The sequence below is a fragment of the Bemisia tabaci genome, chromosome 6 (assembly GCF_918797505.1).
Source record: "Bemisia tabaci chromosome 6, PGI_BMITA_v3".
Classification (NCBI taxonomy): Eukaryota; Metazoa; Arthropoda; class Insecta; order Hemiptera; family Aleyrodidae; genus Bemisia; species Bemisia tabaci.
Genome location: NC_092798.1, coordinates 12,364,550 through 12,386,361, shown reverse-complemented (window position 1 = coordinate 12,386,361; position 21,812 = coordinate 12,364,550). Strand labels below are relative to the sequence as shown.

Genomic DNA, 21,812 nt, shown 5'->3' with positions numbered 1-21,812 from the left:
TATGAAATCTACGACCAAAATTACATAGGAAATGCTACCTCACATGATGAGACAGAATGAGCATTTTAAAATACCGATTTCCCGGACCCTCTTATTACGGCCGCCATTTTCAATTTTAACTTTTATGAGGGATATTCCGGGGTGGGGCCATTTTTAACTTTTAGGAAGTTGTTCAGGGGGACCTACTGATGACGATTACATAGGGAAAGTTTGTTACGCAATTTTTCCCGGTCAAACCGCACTTTCCCCCTACTATTATAGCACGATCCTGCTTCTCGAGCCGTACACTTTTTGGAGGATTGTGCAAAATAGTTGGAACTTTTTTTGAAACTGAGGAAGTTCTGATGACATTTGCATCCTCAACACTTGCCTACAGTTCATTTATACCCTCTTTCGACTTATTTTCGTGAAAAATGAGTCTTTTAAACCACTACTTAGTAAGACCTCGGAAATTCTGAGGACCAAAAAAATAAATACAGAGTTGAGTTTTTCTAGTTCAATTTGATTTTTATCGGTTACAAAGACGTCCTCCTAGTGTAAAATTTCATCCTCTACAAGTCGAGTTCTTTGACATTTTTCTCGTAAACGCACGATTTCAGCGTAAAATCGAGTTTTTTGTACGAAATCGAGGTCTAAACCAAAATATCATAATTTCATCACAAAATTGACCTTTGGCACCATTTAAAATGATTGAAATTGGCCCAAATTTTGGCAAACATGTTTTTTTACCAAACGTCATCGATTGCCGCCTGGGGAGCGGAACATTTCAGACTTTCATTTTTTTTGACGCACCCTAGGGAGGCTCTTTACGAAATTCAATGTTTTCTGTGATAGCCAATTCCAGTTGGGAATTTTAGCTCATACAGAAAATTCACATGTGGTGTGAGTTAAACAGAAAGGAACTGAGACACTTCGTGTAAAAGAAAAACATATATCAGAATAATTCTGAGCTTAATAAGGCGAACATTTTCATCTGTCAAAAGTTGGAAGTAGAGAAGAAATAAATTGAAAGTGGTTAAAGGCGTTGAATGTCAGAGGCGGATACAGCAGGTTAGCGGCATTGTTTACTTTCCATCTAAACCCGTGTTGAACAATCGATTCTTGTTGGGGCATCTGGCGGATATGGGTAATTCCAAGGATCGATTTAATTCCATGGTTTAAATGGCGAGCATACAATTTTGCCGACTTCCTGGATCCGCCAATATGGAACTATCTCTAGTTTCCCCCATCTTAATGTTTTTTCCGGCTTTCCCCCAAATGAAGTATTATTTTGTTGAAGGCTTTGGCTGATTAGGTTGTTCATCACTCTCTGGCACTTCGTCTTATGACAGGAAAGAACTTCAAAACTCAGTTCGATCTTGATGTGACTTGAATCTCAGGTAAGCGTGACAGAAGCTGAGGACTGATTATTGAAATCAAAAGAAAAGGCTATAGATAGAGAAAATTGGGCGATCCTATGGGTGGAGCAGGTGAATGCAATAGAAGAGGGAGATGAGAGATAAACTAACGATAATGACTATGCTTATATGAGGAAGAAAGCTGGAAGGCGTGATGTGCGAAGCGGTGATTACATCACTGTTAGTTTACCTTCAATTTTACGAGTAGGCAACCCGAGCTACAATAGTGGGGTCTTGTTTTTAACCGATTCTTAGTTATCTATATAAAAATGCTCAGACTTTACGCATTTATCGGGGAAAATACTTGAATTTTCCAGATTACTGAGTTCTTTGTAACCGGACAATAAGAGAATTCCCTGACTTCACACATTTTTAACGGAAAATACTTGAAGTCCAAATTTCTGAGTTCTTTGAATTCTCAGACTTTGCGCATGTATCAGGGAAAATACTTGAATTTTCCAGATTTCTGAGTTCTTACAAACCGGAGAAGAAGAGAATTCCCCGACTTAACGCATTATTCAGGGAAAATACTTAAGTTTTCCAGGTTTTTAAGTTCTTCCTCCCTGGACAATTCCAGATTTTCCAGGACGCTAAGAGCCTTGATGCAGTCTCTCAAAAGAGAACCGACCAAAAAGCAACAGAGCAAAAAAACCGCCCGATCTGACATCGAGGCCCCGATCTCCTTTGAGGCAGGCTGAGGCCTCCTCGAGTCCTGGACACAAAGAAAGGAAACCCGACCTTGAGGCTGCCGGAGGAGAAGGCTCGAAAGGACGGAAAACAGACGCGGCCCTCGGAAACCGTGAAAACATTTTTCGGACAAAACAGTCGAAACCCACGGCCCACGGCACGGCTCATCTGCAGCCACCACCGCGCATCGGCCGCGGAACGGGGGAGGGAGGGCCAAGGTTGGGGATACCGAGAAGTGGATGTTTGGTTTGGAGTTCGGAGCGAGCACCAGCCAGCCGCGGCCCAGAAAAGACCGGATATGAGCCTCGGAGGAGATCCACCCACGCCTGCGTTTAGTTTAGCTGAGGTAGAAAAAGAAGGAATGAACTTCTTACGTTGCTCAAGTTCTACAATAGGTAAAACGCAAAATTTTCGGAAAAATTGGGAATTTGCCTCTAGGACCATTTTAGCGGATATTATTCAGAATTAATTCTATAGATGAAAGAGAATGGAGAGTGATCCACCCACCCCTGCGTTAGTTTAGCTGGGGTAAAAAAAAAAAGAAATACGACTTCTTGCGTTGCTGAAGTTCTTTAGATAAAGCGCAAATTTTCGGAAAAAGTAGGAATTCACCTCTTGGACAATTTTTGCGGATATTATTCAGAATTAATTCTACGGATGAAAGAGAATGAAGAGTTAGCACTGGGAAAATTTACTTGCTTCACATACAGATCAGGAAGTATCCTAGAATTTCATATTGGATTTTCCTTAAATTTTAGACGAGTTTAGCTGATTTTCGCACGAACAAATTGACACTCGTAAGATTTGAAAAATCAATAAATTTAATTAATAAATGCAATTTTTGAAGAAAGCTAGAAGTACAGAATTTCCTGATTTTTCCTGATAATATCGGATTTCCTGATAGTCTCCGGTTTTTCCTGACGGTGGAAATCTTGTTCAATGAAACTTCCTGATTGCTTGCGCGAATGCATTAACACCCGTTTGATTTTACAAACCAAAACATTTAATGAATTTAATGAAATGTTTCACTTTAGCGTAAGTTGGACAGTACGGGTGGTTGAAAAATGCTCAAAGCCCTCGGATTTCCTGATCCATGACGGATTCCCTTAAGACTTCAAATTACCTGATAAATTCCGGTTTTTACTGACGGTACATAGAATTTTTCATTATTCATTTACAGATATTCATAATTATCGTGGAAAATAAATATTTTATCGGGAGAATTTTGACAACGTTTAGGTGTTTATAAGGCGTTTCCCCTTGGCATGGCTGAACGAGCATCAGGTTTCAATTTGAGCTGCGCGGAGTTTCTGCAGAGTCGAGGCCTTTCTCGAGGTCCGCAGAATGTGCAGGGACAGCACCACCGAGCGACGCGCTCCTGATAAGAGCTATCGGTTGACGTTTGACATGTCTCGCGGTCCGCATTCCGCGAGAACCCCGACGCGCCGAGCGAGGTCACGAGCGGGGCACGACAAACCATTCTGGCTGAAATCCTCGGATAGCTCGGCAGACAGTAAAGAGAATTGATGGGAGAGCAAAGTCTATTTGGAATCCAAATCTGCGTTATTTCAGGGTCCGAATTTTGTCGGCTCTATCACGTGGAGAGGCGACAAACACGCGGAGAGGCGACAAACATCGATGAGTTCAAACCGCATCATCGGCCAATCAAAGCGCTAAGCCGGACTAAAAGGCAGGCGAGACTCATCATAGGTCAATTTACGTACGGTGGAAGGACCAACAAAATTCGGGGCCAGCATTTCCTGAAACGAACATACAGCTATCGTCCGCGGATAAGAAATAGAGTATCTTAAGAAAGACAGAATTATCAGGATACGGCAATGAGAAATACTTTCGGCACTAAAAAAGAAAAGAAAATAAAGCGAGAACTTTGGACTGGAGGTGGTTGATGCCAACCTCCGACGTTTGACACCTACTGCACTTGCTGCAAATTTTGTTGGAGTAGGAGTCTAGGTCGTCAATATTTTTGTAATGTAATGCACACAATTGAATCTATGATAAAATTTGCCAGGAGACGATAAAAACTGCGTAAAAGTCAGAAAAGGAGTGTATCTACTCAAAAAAATGGACAAAGTAAAAGCCCCGAGTAGGGTCGTTTTCGATCTGGAGGATTCCATTGGTTTCAATACTCCATAAAAAACGGCCTAAATGTGTAATCTGAGTAAAGTAAAGTTCATGATGATACAAGCAAACGAAACCTCAGTTACTATCATAATTTGCAAGCGGCATGCTTGTTTACTCGTCGAAACTGCAATAATTCGTAGCGACACAGGACAGGTTTAATTGGTATATAACTTCGAAACCTCCGTCTCGGCTCGAAGCGCCTTCAAAACCCGAGGACACTCCCCGCACTGCCGTGCGGTTAGTTTAGTTGCATGACCTAACCGAACCCAACTAAGGCCACTGATTTCACTACACGGAATGACGAATGGGCTGGCTGACAAAAAACAGAGCGCCTTCAAAACCCGAGGACACTCTCCGCACTACCGGGCGGTTAGTTTAGTTGCGTGGCCAAACCAAACCCAACTAGGGCCACAGATTACACTACACGCAATGACGAATGTGCTGGCTGGTACCCTGGGATAAAAACGTCCGTTTTAAAGATCACTGCTTTCCATCTTGCATCTTAGAGACTGAATTTTTAATTTCTTTTATTTGACGGAAAGATTACTATTCGCCTGCGACACACTGGACCGAGTCAATAGCAGGAGCCGGAAAAAATCAGGAAACTTTTAAAAAATATAACTCTGTTTATACAAAACTTTGAGGTTCTGTGCGTGGTTCCATTACTTTCCTCGTAAAATTTTCTTCTAGGGGCACCTCTTAAAATTTAAAATATGACGAAATAAACATCATTATTTGCAGTTTTAGTCAAAAATGTCCGACCTCTCTAATTGACTCAATCCACTGTGCGACATACGCACCCCGGTGTTCGTGCGAAAAGAGGCTTGTTCTCTTTCGAAAATAACTGGATCATTTCAACCGGAACGTACTTATATTTTGCACCGAAAAACTGCGAAGGTCAAGGATTGGGGAGGAAGAGAGGGGGCGCCAAGATATGACTCAGTGGTGGGTGAGCTGCGTGGGAGAGTGAAGATTAAGCGGCGTTGAGGCTCTAAAAATTGGTTTGTTGGTATTTCATATCATGTTTAGAATATCGGGCATGCTCATTCGAAATCGATCGCTGTCGAATTCGGTTGACACAGCTTCGCTGCGGCCCCGTTCCACGATAAGTTTGGCGACGAGCTAATTCTACGTGATTTTCGAGTTCGATTCTCTAGAGAATGGAATCGCACAGCATCTTTGGAGGCCGTGTGTTACAGATTCAGGGTGATTCATAAGTATCGTCTATGAAACGCCAGTAAACGCCATGGTGACTGCTGGGATTTAGTTTTAAATTCCTGATATTTCTACGGAAAATCTCCCTTTTTCCCGGGTATTTTTCATCCTCTGATGAATCCCGTTGTACCTCGGTCCTAAATATCATGTCAACGCGGACCATCAGACTTACACACAACGAAGCCTCGAAGCTGAAACAGCTGAAACTGGAGTGGAATTCCTGATTACATAGGGTGACAAGTTTTCTTTAATTTCAAAATTCCACGACTTAACCGGGTTTTTAAATATTTGATACACACACCTTGTCTTGAAACACAGACAATTTTTAGCGCTAAGTCATAAGAAATCGAGAGTTATGAAATGCTCCAGCCTGAAGAAAAAATTTCAGGGTTTCGCAGCAAAATTCATCTATTTTCTCTAACTCAGCAGGGCTGAGCAAAGTTCTCAGACTCGTCAAGAACTTGCCACCCTATAAGTAATCAAAACCCCTAATTCATTCCTCAATATTTTTCGTACCCTGTCAAATTATGATAATCACAAATCTTTAAACTACGATTAAGTGTCCGGCTGCCTCTCTTAGCTAGAGACAAATTCCTCAAACTCAACGCGAGCTCATCGGTGGAGTAACTGCTGAGTAATCTATACCCTAAGTAATTCCTCAATTTTTTCCGTTCCCTGTCAAATTATGATGACGGATCCAACTGCGATTAAGTTTCCGGTCGCTTTCTAATATTCAGCTAGAGGCCAATTCCTCGAACTCAACGGGAACTCATCGATAGAGTAACCGCTGAGTAATCTATACCCCTGAGTAATTCCTCAATATTTTTAATTCCCTATCAAAGTAGGATGATTAAAGAAGATTCTAAAACGACAATTAAGTTTCCGGTCGCTTTCTAACGATCAGCTTGAAGCTAATTCCTCGAACTCAACGCGAACTCATCGGTGGAGTAATCGCTGAGCGGGCGTCGCGACGAAGCGCGGCCTGACCTCGCCCCGCATCGGTGGCGGCGGCGGCGGCGGTGCTGCTGCGGGGAGGGGCGGGGGCGACACTTGAACTTTCAGCGTCAACTTGAACTTGAGAGATTAACGACCGAACGCTAGGTTCCCGATTCGATCTCCGCATCCACAGCTCGAGGGGCCACTCCATCCGATTGAGCCGGGCTCTTATCACTCCGCGGAGACTACGAGTGCTCTACTATCGACTATCGCTAGTCCGACGGAGGAAACCATGCGTCATCCATAGTATACTTAGGGTATACTCATCGGCCGCGCTAAGGAAAACCAATGAATGAACTGTCGAACACTGCACACACTGGAAAAAAAACCACATTGGTTCTAGAGTCCAGACTCTTAAAAACATCGACAAGAAAAAGTAATCTTGATTCAATCAGAATCTGGCTTAAATCAAGAACCAAGCCTCTAAATTTAAGCGGATTTCGTTTTGATTCAAGCGAAAATCCGATTGAATCAAGAGTATTTTTTCTTATCAATGTTTTCAAGAGTCTGGACTCTACATCCAATGTGTTTTTCTTTCCTGTGCATAGAATCTTAGTGATACGAGCATTGGGGGGGGGGGGGGGGGTGTGAGACATAGGTTGCTTGCTGTTATTCAGGAAATATTATTCACAATTTAATCCGAACTGTCTGAAATAAAGGAAAAATGTTTACGTTCCTTCAAAATAAATGTTCATCGAAGGAAATTCGACAACGTACAAAGGCTCACGCGGCGTTTTCCCTTCACGAGTGGCAGGGTGGCAAAATTTCGTGAAAAATAAAATCTTGTTCACGTGAAATATTTCATGAAATTTCAGAACTTTATGACAGGTATTGGAAAATACCGGTTGCTTTGCATGTTTCACAAAATGTAAAAATCGTGACTTTCTTCTATTTTAGTGTATTTGAGTGCGAGTTGCATACACTAGCCCCTGGAAAATATGAAAAAGTACACAGATTCGTGAAACATCATGATATAGTTCACTGAAATTTCCAATCTCTCACTGCTATCGTACGTTCCATGCCACCCTGCGAGATGGTTCTTTACACTCCATCGTCTGTCGACTTTTTAGCAAATAGTTTCTGCTTCTGACCAAAAAATTGTCTATCTTAAAGGAAAAGAAAAAGTTGCACGACTTTGAGACCATTTTAGCGCTGGTTCCTTTATGCTAAATGCGATCCAGATATACTCAGTTGTGACAGCTGGAAACTTAAAATTGTAACACTGTAAATCTCAAACTGTCCCTACTGAAATTTCATTTGCTGTGATTCATTGCTTTCTCGAGGCAACAGGAAAGTTGCTGCTTTCTTGAGAGAGAAAAAAAAAAACTGACTTTATCTGATAAAATGAACAATTTTTGTAGTATTTCATTACCACCAATGAGGAAATGTACCGCTTTGATTACATAACTATGAAACCGCACGCAGAGACACATCATACACTGGAAACCTTCGAATCGACAGAAAAGAAAACCTATCAGAGGACACGATATGCCGCATAATAGACTGGTCACGACTGTGGAGTAGTATCCGTGTTGTCCGGCCGCACATCAACTCAAGAGCCGTGTCAATATTGGTGATGTGCGTTCGGCGACAAGATTAGCTCCTAACCATCCGACTGATAACTGGACCGCAAATAGGATGATAAAATTACTTTGGAATCTATTCCGGATTCTCACATTCGACAACCGCGAGATACGGAACGGCTCTGACTTCGCACGCTATGGATTCGGCGGCATTCGTATAGTGTGCGAAAACAAGGGAGGGCAGAATATTGTTGGGAAGAAAAAAAATCATATGCAATGTTGCCAAAAAATTTAGAAATGAAATTTCCTGACAAATCCCGGATTTCCCTGGCATATTTGGGTAAAATTTCCTGACAATTGAAAAATGCAATGGGGGCACAAAAGACGTAAATTGAAATAGTTTCCAGGCAAAATTTGTTGTTCTTGACGTCAAATCTACTCTAGAGAGCTGATGAAGGTAAATTGGACTGCATTTTGCAATTTGGAGCTGTAAATTCTGTCTCATCTGAAAAAAAAAAAACACTTATGTGCTTAAGGAAACTACTAATTGCACATACGTTGTTTTTAAAACGGGCTAGAATTTAGTTTCAAATTGCAAAATGCAGTCCAATTAACAGTTTTTACCTGACACTATCGTCATTTTCTCTGACATTTCCAGGTTTCCTCTGACTTTTTAAATTCCCTAACATTGTTCGGGTTTCCCTGACCGTGGTAACACTGCAGAAGGGATTCGGTTCGTTGTAAGGTGGTCAGACTCTAATGACAAACCTTTCGAAGAAGGATCGCCTGCACTGGTCAGTTGGTGCTTGCTTACAAAATAAACCAACTTTGAGTGAACTACTGTGCGATGGAATAATTCCTACTTCCATAAAACCATCACAACCTGTCTCTCACACACGACTTGGACCAGGAACTCCAAGAATGCTGCACTGAGAACAGCTGATAGTGACACCGCATGCGCGTATCAACAACGGCTCTTCGGAGAAAATTAGTCATTGGTTCACAGTGTGAACTTTACACAAACTAGACTCTCTTCAAAAATTTTACGGAGTCCCAGGGTGTCATTCGGAGAGTTCGGAATGGTCTCCGAGCGATCAACAAATCTCATGCTCAAATCCGAATACTTGAGGTACATACTCCTACCATCTAGGCAATCATCACATAGAATGAACCGTAATCGACTTACGGTTGACAACAAAACGACGTACTCGTCGGGTGTAAATCAATTCCGGATTCCATGTTTCTACAAAAAAATCACAAAGCGGAGGCGGATGAACCGTGGAATGCAGGGGTTTCACACAATTTTGAGAAAAATCAGCAATGTGCCACAATACAAATTTAGCGATTAGGGTAAGAGATCAGAACTACCTACTGCTGTAAAATACAGAATTGTTAAAAGACAATTGACACAAAGCGTGTTTAAATCCATACGAGGGAAAAAATCAGCACAAATGTACACAGGGTGTCTGCTAAAATTTCTTTGAGATTTTCTTGATATGCAATCTGAGATTTCCTGACTTGAAGCGTGAATATAATTGGCTCTCACAGGATTTAGCGAATCAAAATAAGCATTCGATGAATGGGCACAAATATTTGAAAAATGCTTGAAGCACTCAGAATATCCTGATCCACGACCGATTTCCCAGATAAATCCTGATGGTATCGAACTCCTTGATATTTCCCGGTTTTAACTGAAGGTAGAAGACACCCTGGCTGTTCCTGCGTCACGTAAACAGCACTATGACTGAAATTTCAGCATATCTGAGAGTCCTGAAGGACTGGTGGATCACAAGAAAACTACATACTTGACATTTTCTGGTTTCTACTAACGGTTGACACCCTACTTGCTTCTGCATCACTAAATCAGCACTGCCGCTGAAATTTCAGCACAATTAGAGTCCTGAAAGACAGGCGGGTGACAAGAAAACTACGTACTTGGTTAAGGGTAAACTCCAACAACGGCACGAGTTCAGGAACGTATCCGGCGACACAAGTCACGCGCACCCACGACAACGCGACGCGACCGGCACTTGAGGACGCGAGCGCGAACGGCCCGCGGACGACCGCGGTTGGCGACGAACTGGACGCGCGGGGCCGCGGACGCTGAGCCAGTGACTCACTGATCCACAACCGACGTCGGAGCCGGGAGATGGAGCGATGGCGCGGCGCGTCGCACACCGGGCGCGCCGAGCCGCCTCGCGAAATCCGCGGACAATGGGGTTCGTGTTGGGGTAGTGAAGGGCGGCCAGGGGTGGCCGCGGACGCCGAGGGACCACCTCCGCCGTTGCCGAGTCGCATTCGCCAGGGGTGCCGTTTCGTTTCCGCCGCCCGGGCAAAAACATACTGTCAACATTTCCACGTTGCCATGTTTCCTCCGAAACTAGGAAATTTTCTGCCTGCGAAGACGTTACTAGCAAAACCATACTGAGAAAATTTCCACGTTGCCATGTTTCCTCCAAAACTAAGAGATTTTCTGCCTGCGAAGACGTTACTAGCAAAAACATACTGCCAACATTTCCACGTTGCCATGTTTCCTCCGAAACTAGGAAATTTTCTGCCTGCGGAGACGTTACTAGCAAAACCATACTGAGAAAATTTCCACGTTGCCATGTTTCCTCCAAAACTAAGAGATTTTCTGCCTGCGAAGGCGTTACTAGCAAAAACATACTGCCAACATTTCCACGTTTCCTCCAAAACTTGGGAATTTTCTCCCTGCGAAGACGTTACTAGTAGTATAGACCTTGTCTCCAAGGGACGTTTTCATGGGCTTTGTCCTAAATTCGGATCGCAGGAATGAAACTTCTGGGATTTGTCCCAGCTATCGTCTCCATTGGAAGGTAAATCAGTATAAATCGAGTATTTAATCAGGATTAAGATAATAATTGAGCTCGGTTAGCAATTAAACAAATTTTTTAGAATAAACAAACACGAACAATTGAGTAACAACAAAATATCGCACAGATTGCTTTCGCTTCTTTTTCCTTTCTCAGATGGTCTTAAATATCTCAGCTCGGGGGAGGAAGGGGGAGGGGGGTGAAAAAAATGGATTCTTCGGGAAGAAACAGCTGTAATGAGTCTTCTGGGGAAAATTTATCTGTTTTTTGCCAACAATTTCAAGTGAAACCAGTCATTAATAGGATTTTTTCAAAATCGCGATGTTTGTTTACTTTCGGTGTAGACTCACCCTCAAGCACCATGTAATGTGTTACTGCTTCGAAACATTTAAAAAATGTTCATAGAATTGGAGGTTTGGAAACAAATTCCTGAGGACATTGAATGATTTCTGATAGATGTGATCAGTGTTAGAGAAGCGCTCGCATCCGATGGGTCGTCACATGTTTCCTTTCTGTTTGTAAAGTGCGAGCGTTGTGCCATTGTCCAACAGTGATCAAGGATAAACCGTCAACAGTGATGCCACTGTGCGCAGATCTTACAATGGTCCACTACGCAACTTGCGTAACGCAGGACGCTCAAAAGTAAACAAGTGTCAACTTATCTGACCCGAGCCATGAGGGAGATGATAATTCTTCGCTTAGGCGCTCATTTCTGTTCTGAACTTCCCATTGCGTGAAGAGCTTCCTTGGTAAAATTTTGAAGAACCATTTGACGAGGTGCTTGAACTCTTGCTTGATCCAGTGGCCCAGGAAAAGTGAAGTACCCGCATCCCGCAAATGTCGAAAAAGTTTAATGCCATACCACGCAGATATGAAGATTTGGAAATAAGTCAAAAGAGACAGTTATGTATTGAATAATGTCATCCGGGTAAATAATAAAACATACGAAACTCCCTCTGTAAAGAAAACTTGAAGAGTTGTCCTTTCCTTATGAGGATCTTCAAAATTTTCCTTCCTTTCGCTGTACATTTTTTAAAATAGTCAAAAAGTAGACGAACAAAAAAAAACAAAGAGATAAATACTTTGATTGTGTCTCTTTAAAACTGAGTATGTTGCCACGCTCAGGAAAACCGGGACTCAAAACGAGGCCAGTTCTTCAAATAAACGATCCTACTTCACTAATTCTATAAAAACAAAAGTTGAAACAAAATAACTGCATCTGACTTGAGAAAGGGCATTTTGTGAATCTATATTCTACATATAGCCGTGCAGTATTTAGATTTACGGCAGCTTCTTGGGGATATTTGGACGTATTTCTGCCAAATGGAACAATGTGCATTGACACATGAGCCTGAGACCCATAAGAATATAAGCATAACAAGGTTCACGTCAGAACGCACATAGTTCTGTTTGGTAGAAATACGTCTATTTTAGCGTCGTATGATGCACTTTTTTTCTTTTGAAATAAGACATGGCAAAAGGAGAAGCTAACTACATACGAATTGAAACTACTCCCGGACTACTACACCATGCGGGCATTCATACGGTTTCCATGCAGGAAATTTTCATTCGAGGATTGGCTCGGATCATGAGTTGTCGCGTCTGCTCTGCGGGACTACAAATGAAAGCTTCCTGATTATCCACTTATCGGACCAACCCAACAAACCTTGTAAACAAAGCTTTCGTTGGGGTAGAGTTACTTATGATCCCCAATTCCTAGACTTGTTGTTGGACTGACTTTGGTGATAAGATCCTATGATTATCATGTATTGCCCTAGTCCCTTACACTTCAGTAGATTCTTAAAAGAGCTCAACATATTCTCTTTCACAATCTTCAGACATCACTAGCTATAGATCAGCTGGGTGAAAATGGGGGGGGGGGGGGGGGGGACCAATTTTTTCACACTCATTGAAAAGAGCAAACATGACATCAGATATTTTACCTTGCTTAAGAATTTCCGAATCACTCCAAACATTGGATCCTGGCGTAAGAAAACACTCCCGATACTGCACCGAACTAAGGCGGCGTCGAATACGCTATGAGCTTTTTTTGTTAATTGAGTTGGGGGGAAAATCGCATTTTTCGAACGGTATCTACTTAGACTTAGATTAAAAAAGCTCGACGAAATACTTCAACAACGAAACACTGCACCAAAAGTATAATAACACACTTGGGATGTAAAAAGGGTCCGAATCACACTTCGGAAGTCGGTCGAAGACGAACCATAGAAAAGAATGGAGTTGATAGCATTGCTGTTCTGATTTGTTTACACAGTAGCTCCTCCAATTTTCCTCTGTGAGTACGAGCGAACCACCGCGATCCACGAACAAATCGACGAGCAGCGCGCTCTCGTGTCCGACCGCGAAACCTGACGCGGGGGCCCGCGGGACCCGCTGGGGCCGACTGCGATGGGAGACTAAACCCGGGGAGAGCGCGTCGCCCGATTTTGATCCGGGACTCGGACGGGAAGAAGAAGAAAAGGCCGGGGCAGGGAGCAGCTGTTGATCAATGAATAGGACCGCACCGGGCCCCGGAGGACCCGGAGGGCGGCGGAGGGGCACGCTACACCCACCCTCCTCATCAGCCTCATCGATGTTGATGATGAGCTGATGAGGGTCGGATTAAGTTCGTACGCTGCCGTGCTGAGGAACAACGCCGTAAGAGCATCCAGACGTTGCCGACTTTACTTCGATAAAATGAGATTTTAGGGGAATTTTTGGGTGTATTTTTCGACTAATTTTTCGGAGAATTTTACCCGCAAATTTAATTTAGGGAATCATGGAATTAGGAGGAAATAATCTCATCAATTTGTTTAAAAGATAGGTACTTTATCACGACAAATCGAGCAACCTATGAATGTTCATGCGGCGTTCTTCCTTAGCTCGGCAGAACGGGTCTAGAATCGGACGTGCACCGCGTGAAGCCAGCAGAATCCGACGGATTCGACCAGAATCGGCCTAACTGCGATCTGCGTTACCACATTTCCTTGTGGGTTTGGTTTCTCCGACGGAATATATATATATAAAAAAAAAAAAAAAAAAAAAAAAAAAAAAAAAAAACCCGCAATTTAACACAACACATTGTAAAAAAAAGCTTTAAAATGCTGCCGCCAAACTTCAGATAAAAACAACCCACATTTTAAAGGAGAAAGAGCAAAACATAATATAATTTTCACTAATGTAATTACCAGACTCCCTCATACTATACACGAAATAGTAAAAGCACATATCGATGTCTATACGGTATTACGGTACGTAGAGCTTTTGAAAGTGGTTTCAACGATTTTCACGTAATATTTCTATCATGAACCATCCCATACAATTTTTGAAGTGAAGAAATTAACATAAAAATCTGCAGTTTTATTCGAAAATTTAATGTCCGACCTCAGTGAAAGGCTCATTTCAATGTGCGACAACCTTCACTGCGAGAATCTACAATGACAAGGAGTCTTTAATTCTTCATTCGACGGTTTCTCTTAGGCATGGAAAGTTGCGGTACTAATCACTCTCGGCACATCGCGATATCAACACTAAAGCACAAAAGATACTCACATCCTACGTCTGGATGCAACTATTCGTGCCTAGTGGTTTAGTCTGTGTAAGATTTGAACAGGGCCGGATTTACCTACTTGCCGCCCATGGGCCGCCTGTATTTTGCCGCCCCCTTCTCATTCTTTTTGAAATATTAATAAAAACCATCAAGTGAACGTGCCAGCGAGGGAGGGGTGCATGAGACAAGTTTCCTCGCGTTGGACACATTTTTTGGGAAAGCCCTGCTAACACTATTAGTAAAAGTTCACGGAACTTAGCGCGAAAGTTAAGCTCAGTAAACCTATCTCTGTGTGGACAAAGCTTTCCACTCATAAGAAATGAACGAATAAATTATAAATGAACAAACATAAATGTAGTTTAATGATTTTAACTTCCGCTGCCGGGCCGCGCAGACTGCACTGTGTTTGGCGCAATGCGTGAAGTATTCACGCAGTCTCGTAGGCGCTAAGCGTTTCACGCTGACCGCACTGTCTTTGCCGCAATGCGTGAAGTATTCATGCATTCTTGTAGGCGCTATCCGTTTCACGCTGACCGCAGTGACCGCACTGTGTTTGATGCAATGCGTGAAGTATTCGTGCAGTCTTGTAGGCGCTAATATGTGTTACACGCCGACCGCCGCGCCGAGGGCTTCTCCTTTTCATCTCAAGTCCTCGTCGTCATTTCTCTCTAAGTCGCGCCGTTCCAGGCCAAATTGCGTGTTTAGTTTCTCTCATAACTCGACTAATTAAAGGTGCTATCTCTTGTATAACTGAAAGACGACAAATATAGAAATTACTATACTCTCAGGAAATGAGAGATTTTGTCGCCTTTTCTCGTTTGTAATTTTTTTTGTCAAAATCCAATTTTGTTTTTAAAAAAAGTGCAAAATTTGCCGCCCCTTTGATTTGCCGCCATAGGCCGCGGCCCATGTGGCCACCCCCTTAATCCGGCCCTGGATTTGAAAGCGCTCAGCCATTTTTAACCCTAGCAGTAAAGCCCGCCGTTGCGTTTGCGCCGCACAGCGAGTGCTGGTCAATCAAAACGCCTTCATTTTCGTGTGTATACAACACGGACATCCATGAAGCCCGAATAGTTGCATCCAGGAGTTATAATGAAGTGTTGGTCATAGTCGACACTAAACAAAGGGCGCGTTTGCGGGCTATCTGGATCACCTGGTAAACATTTCTGACCCAACATTTCTGATGTGCTCGACGTGATATTAGTCCTCTTAAACCGACACAACGGACCCGTATCGTCTCTTGTAAGGACAGAGTTTATCAGAGAGGAACCAACCCACATTTCCGAAAAATTTGAGTTAAGAATGTTTTTTAGTTCCACTAGTCGTTTATTTTCTCCTGCAAAAATCTCAAAGTCGAAAATAAGAAATTAGTTTGTGAAAAAAGGGGTTGAAGCTTATTTTCGAAATTGAGCCTTAGGTAGGAATAAAACTTCAAACCTATTTTCCTCAATTCCAACTTAATGTGGGTTGGTTCCTTTCTGATGAACTCGGCCCGTATTAATCCTGAGTTTCTGATGAAGAGCTCAAGTCCTCGGACCGATCAAGAGATCTAGTTTGGCCCGGGAGCGAGCTGGCTGGCTGGAGCGCGGACTGAATAACTGTGCGGAATGTAAGATAATTTCGAACAATTTGCGTTGACGATCGACTGGATAGCGTTACTACTCGGGGGTCGGGGTCGTGGCCGGCCGCAGCCTCATCCGACCGAGTTTGAGTGCCCGACCCCTCGCCCGCACGCCGCACGGTGGAGCGAGTCGCCCAGAGAAGTGGGACATGATGCGGGCAACTTCAAGAGCTCGTATCTTCGTTAATATGAAACGTCCAAGGTAAAAAAGTACTTTCGTATAATTACTCTTCGAATCAGAGGCTGTCCGTAAGTTGGACTGCATTTCGAAATTAAGAACTACAAACTCGGGCTTAGTTTCGAAACAACGTAGGTTTTTCACTGATTTCCCTACGCACATGGGCGTTTTCACGGATAAGCCAGAAATCGTAGTTCCCAATTGCTCCATACAGTCCGATTAAGTGGTGCTCTGCGAGTCTTTTAAAACTTTGTGATTGAACGTGACGAGGGATGGGGTTGTCCGGGTCCTGATTTCCCGGGATGCATCCGTGGACCCTAGAACGATCAGAGCCAGAGAAAGCGTCTCAGAGTAATGGAGAAGTTGCATATGTGAGGGATTTGCGATTTGACCATTGATTCTTATGTAAAAGTTCGCGAGAAACACGATGGTGCCACTGGTTTTCTCTAAAATCAACTCCCAAGCTCAAAAAAAGCTCTCCAAGTGAGGCCAAAATGGAGGGGATATCCCACCCTACCCTAAGAGTCCACCTCTACATCAAGACAAACTCTCCATGCAAAGATAGGGAGCTAATATATTGACAGGGCTGCCACCTTATTTGGAGACTCTAAAACTGAAATCACGGCAGATAACTAGAGGCACCATCATGTTTCTCGCAAACTTTTACAGAAGAATCAATGGTCAAATCGCAAATCCCTCACACATGCAACATCTCCATTCTTTCAAATATTATTTCCGAATTGTTTTCCTTTGAGAGAGGTTTGGTAAACTCTTAACGGGAACCCCTGAAGTATTGGAGAGGTCCTAGGACTGGACTTTGAGGGGTCATGGGGCCCTGGACGTTCAGGACTTGGGGCTCCAAAATGGAAACGCGATTCTAGGATTGTCGAGATGGTCCAAAAGTGCCGAGTGAACTGTGCCGCTCCGGTTGGAGGTGCGTGCGTTTCCTGTGTGGGTCCGGTGAGGCGGGGTCGGCGCGGTGGCGGATTATTGTCGGGTCGGGAGGCGGCAAGAACCGTACGACGACGAGCCCGAGACCGGTTTCCTGCACCTCGCAGGGAGCACGTCAAAATTCAGCCGCAGCAGCCGGAGCTCCGGAGCCCGACTCCCGTTGGAGCTCCGCCCCCCCCCCCCGACCGCTCCTCCCGCATCGCCGGGCCAAACGCCCGTCGCCCGGTTCCAACGAGGAACCCATCCTGACAGCCAGAGTCAGGGTTGCCACGGAATTTAGCAAATGAAATTCCCTGACAAATTTGAGTAAAATTCCCTGGCAATTGAAGATATTCCAGAAAGTGAAGAGCCATGATTAGAAATGGTTTTCGGGCAAAGTTGTTCGAAACGTCAAACCTTTCCTAGGCCTTGTCTCCACGGGACGTGTTCGGGATTGTTCCCAAGTTCGAATCGCAGGAATGAAACTTTTGGGCTTTTTTCCCGTAGAACAACACAACAAAATGTCCTCTTCTTTTGAAATCGTTCCGGGGACTTGACAATGACTCTCAGTTAGCACTGTGATCGGTATCGACTAACTTAATATTTTTCCCAACTTCGCATGTTGGATTTTTCCCTGAGAATGAAACGTTTCGTGGAGAAATGACCTTAGAAAGCAAATTAAGGTGACTCAAGGATTTTTCCCTGACATTTCCCGGTATTCCCTGACTGTGGCAACCCTGCGGAGTAGCCAGATTTCGACTCGAGAGCTCTACTCCCAGAAGGGATTTTGTACCTTAAATAAAGAAGAAAATAATGAAAATTAAAGAATAAAAAGGAGGCTGGAAGACCCGGACACAGAGAGGTGGGGCTGTCTAGAGCCTTGCAAGAGCCACCGGTCACCGGACTTCTCCTTAGAATCCCCGTCCGCATTCCTGTCACTTCGTGTTTCCCAAGAAAAATCCCTGAAATCCAACGTTCGAGTTCCTGCAATTATGCGCGAAGTTCAAGTTAAAATTTCAGCATTTGGGCACGGAATTCAAGTACCCGCATTTTCGCGCGGAATTCGGATTCCTGCACCTCCGGATTCTTCCTTCCTCTAAGTCGAAGATGGAAGGGAGGGGCGCTGGATACACTCGCAAATTACCCGCTTCGACAAAGCCTCCATTCCCGTTCCTCGAGGTGGACGCGCCGCGATCGTCGTCGTCGCGGTCGGGCGACGACGCGGCAACGGCGGTCGGGGCAAGAGGTTTGTGGGTCTCGGCGGAGCGGCCGCATGCAGCATCCGCGATGCGCGTCCTGACCCGGGCGACCGCACCGGAGCCGATCGGATGCAATTAAAGCGTTCGCACGGAAAAAAAGCCCCCCCGAGACGCAGCCGGCAACGGCGGTCCGGCGCGCGAATTCGCGGCGATCCCGTTGGAGGGGGCGACTCGGCGACCCGCGCCCTGCGTAACGGAGGCGGCCCCGGGGCCCGCGTAATGGACGGCCGCGCTCCACTGCCAAGGCCCGCGCTTGTGCGTCGAGCTTCCATGTTCCATCTTGCCCGGGTCAGTGCCGTCGCTGGACGCGAGCCCGCGGAGCCGTGGCGAGCGGGGCGGGGAGGTCGACCTTAACACGGCTGGTCCATTCCACCCTGTTAATATGCAATGGCGGTTCCCGCTACACTATCTGTGTAGAGGGGAGTATGGGATATTAATCATTCCAACACGGAAAAATTGTGCCGCTTTCTAATTGGACTACATTCTGCGATAAGGGACCTGGATCATTTGACCAACAACGTATGGGTCATGAGGTTCTTGGTGTAGATACGTACTTCTATGGATGAACTAATGTAGAACTATGACCTTCTTATGGCAATATAAAGTCCAATGAATCTGTTGCAAGCTTCAACTAGTGCAAAAAGAAGATTTGATTCTTGTAGAAGATGGCTCAAACATCACGATAAGCGCGCGCATCTTCTATGAATGAACTTAACTAGAAATATGCCCTTCTTATGGCAATATAAAGTCCAAGGAAATTGTTGCAAACTTCAACTAGTGTAAAAAGAAGAGTTAATTCTTGGAGAAAATGGTTCAAAAATCACGATGAGCGCATCAGGAAAGTCTGAAATTCACTCTGAACTTCCGGATCTCCGTAAGAAATATGCGTTTTACAGGATTTCCGCTTCAAAAACAATCCAACCCGTGCGCACTATGATGCTACGAAATATTCAACATGGACAACGCCAATATGGAGAGAGGAGGTATCATTCAATTTGAGGTCATTTGAGGAGATTTTTTTTTTAAAAATTGGCATAGTGTCTCAACTTACACCCCTTTCCCAGATCCGAGTGTAAAAGCACCCCCGTTTCCTTCCTCCTACTTGCGCTCATCCTTAGCACTGAATTGCTGAACGAGAGCAGGCAATGGACCACTAGATAAGGTACGAATTTCAGCATTCTAATACATGTTTCTTAACCAAAATTTCACGTAAAACACGATACGCACAACGAAAATTACCGAAATTAACTCCTTACAAAGATATTTGATGATTCTTGATGCGTGAATTGAAACGACCCGCTCATGAAAACTCAATGCTCTACGTGATTCACATCGCGCGCTAAACGTTATCATGAACGTCTCAGCGATATAAAAATCTGGCAACCTCGGTCTTGACGCTTTGGCTCAGCTATAGCAAATTGCTTATAGTTTGAACAACACATGGTGGGAAATGAACATTGCTCGATTGAGAAGCTTGCTGAAACCATTGTAGTGCGCGATTTGACTCACGTAGAGCTTTGAGTTTCTTGTGAGCAGCCAGTTCAAATTCCTCGTAACCAATGTGAAATAAAAAGGTTAATATCTTCGCTAAGAGTTGGTTTCAGTAATATTCGTTGCGCGAATCGTGTTCTACGTGAAATTTTGGTTAAGAAACATGTATTAGAATGCTTAAATTCGTACCCTGTCTAGTGGTCCATTAACCCTTTTGATCACAGATGCCAAAATAACAGGTTTAAATGTTTGAAAGGAAAATGAACTCACGATCCGAAGGAGGACGATCAAACTTTGGGCCCCTTGTCCACCGCAAAACATTGGATGGAACGTAAAGCTGCTGGTTACCTCAAGCTGGAACAGACAAGAAGACATTTATAAATATTGAGAGAATTTAAATTTGAATAAAAAATTAAACGAAAAATTTCAGAGAAACGCTCGCAGAAGTTTGAAAAACTACTAAATTAGCATTGAGGGGAAGACTCAAGACTCTCCACAGTAATACCGACAAAACACTGAAATATTGTTGGAAAACTACCATAGTAAAAGTGAGTCAGCCTGATGTCAGACTTATGTCAGCCTGATGTCAGCCTGATGTCAGACTTATGTCAGCCTGATGTCAGACTGAATCAGTCACTCAGGGTGGTTTATGAGACATAGCCTTACGTCAGGCTGACTGAATTTTAGTAGGGTAGCCTTACGGAACGATTCTTGCAGTAAAAAACTGCCGTAACTAGTGAAGAGACAGAAAATTCGGCCGAGGAAATTCCATTATTTGCCGCACATTTTGACCCAGTAATGCTTGAACTTTGTTCTCTTGACTGTATATGCGTATAAAGTCAGGGTTTTAAAGTGTAAAATTCAATGGCTGATGGAAGAGCGAACACCGGAGCGGAAACACGAAATCAGTCGAGGGGTCCCGCGGGGGGGGGGGGGGGGGGGGGCGCAAGTACCCGGGAGCCCCGACTCGGCCGCCGCCCGGCTGGAGGGAAAGGGTGATGGCTCGGTGCAATCTAGATTTCCGGCCAGAACAACGGGACCGAAACAAAAGAACTGGAGAGCTAACCTTAAAAAAATAAGTAAACACGGGGTAGGAGAAATCCAGATCCAGATATAATTAAAACGGCGAGGTCATATTTAAATGGAGGGGGTAACGCACGAAGGTGGAGGGGGGAGTCCGTCCGGTAGGAGTTCGGATGACAGCTGGAGCACCAACGGATGCGATACATCGCACATCGATAGAGAGCACAGATGAGAGGCGAACTTGGAAGAGAATTAGACTACTCATGAACGATGGTGAATAAATTGTTGTATCGACGAGAGACGATTGATCTAAATGGAGGAAATTGAAGTGTATCACGAATTCAGATCACGATGCTTCAAGAGATGAGCTTCTCATATTCCTCGATCTAGGTTCTAAATAGAATGCTCCTACTTAACGGTAACGAAGTTAAGATATTTTCCGATCTCTATAACAGCCAATGTGCAAGACATCAGTTAAATTTTAGGGGGGGGGGGGGGTGGGATTTCTCTACTCTTTCAAATAATGGTGTTTTCTATAACGTTCGTGATGAACCCAGACAGTCCTCTATTCAAAATGAGAAAGAGTCAAAAATTTGAGAGAGCACAGGGTGAAAAATTGTGTATCGATCCGGTAAGGAGAACAGTTTGGACTAGGAATTACGAAACTGGAAAATTCGGATCGCTCCACACTCCCTATGTCTTCTATGTCTATCGCTCTGTGTATCAATTTCAACAATCAGCCTGCAGGTAGCCAACCAGGGTGTCTAGTATGTTTTCCAGAAAAAATCCTAATATTTTCCTGATTCTTCCTGATATTTTATAAAAAAATTCCTGATATTTTCCTGATTTTTCTCGACTCCTGGCACGGTAGGCAAAAAGCAGTAAGATTTTTTCCGCTGAGGAGATTCGTGTAAGAAAGATTCCTGATAAAACGTCCGATTTTTTCGATTTTTCTGATATTTTCCT

The 21,812-nt window shown here is 43.9% G+C and overlaps 1 protein-coding gene across 2 annotated transcripts in view; it reads right to left on the bottom strand.

The window, feature by feature from the left end:
* Positions 1–20,040: 20,040 nt before the first annotated feature.
* The window catches only part of LOC140224887 (uncharacterized), a 49,202-nt gene continuing 47,430 nt past the window's right edge, over positions 20,041–21,812 (bottom strand). For both annotated transcript variants that reach the window (XR_011900107.1, XM_072301919.1), the window contains exon 3: positions 20,041–20,177. Coding sequence is in view for 1 of the 2 variants with exons in the window: in XM_072301919.1 (XP_072158020.1) it covers positions 20,173–20,177 (5 nt within the window). In the remaining variant the exon portion in view is untranslated. The remainder of the gene's footprint in view (positions 20,178–21,812) is intronic.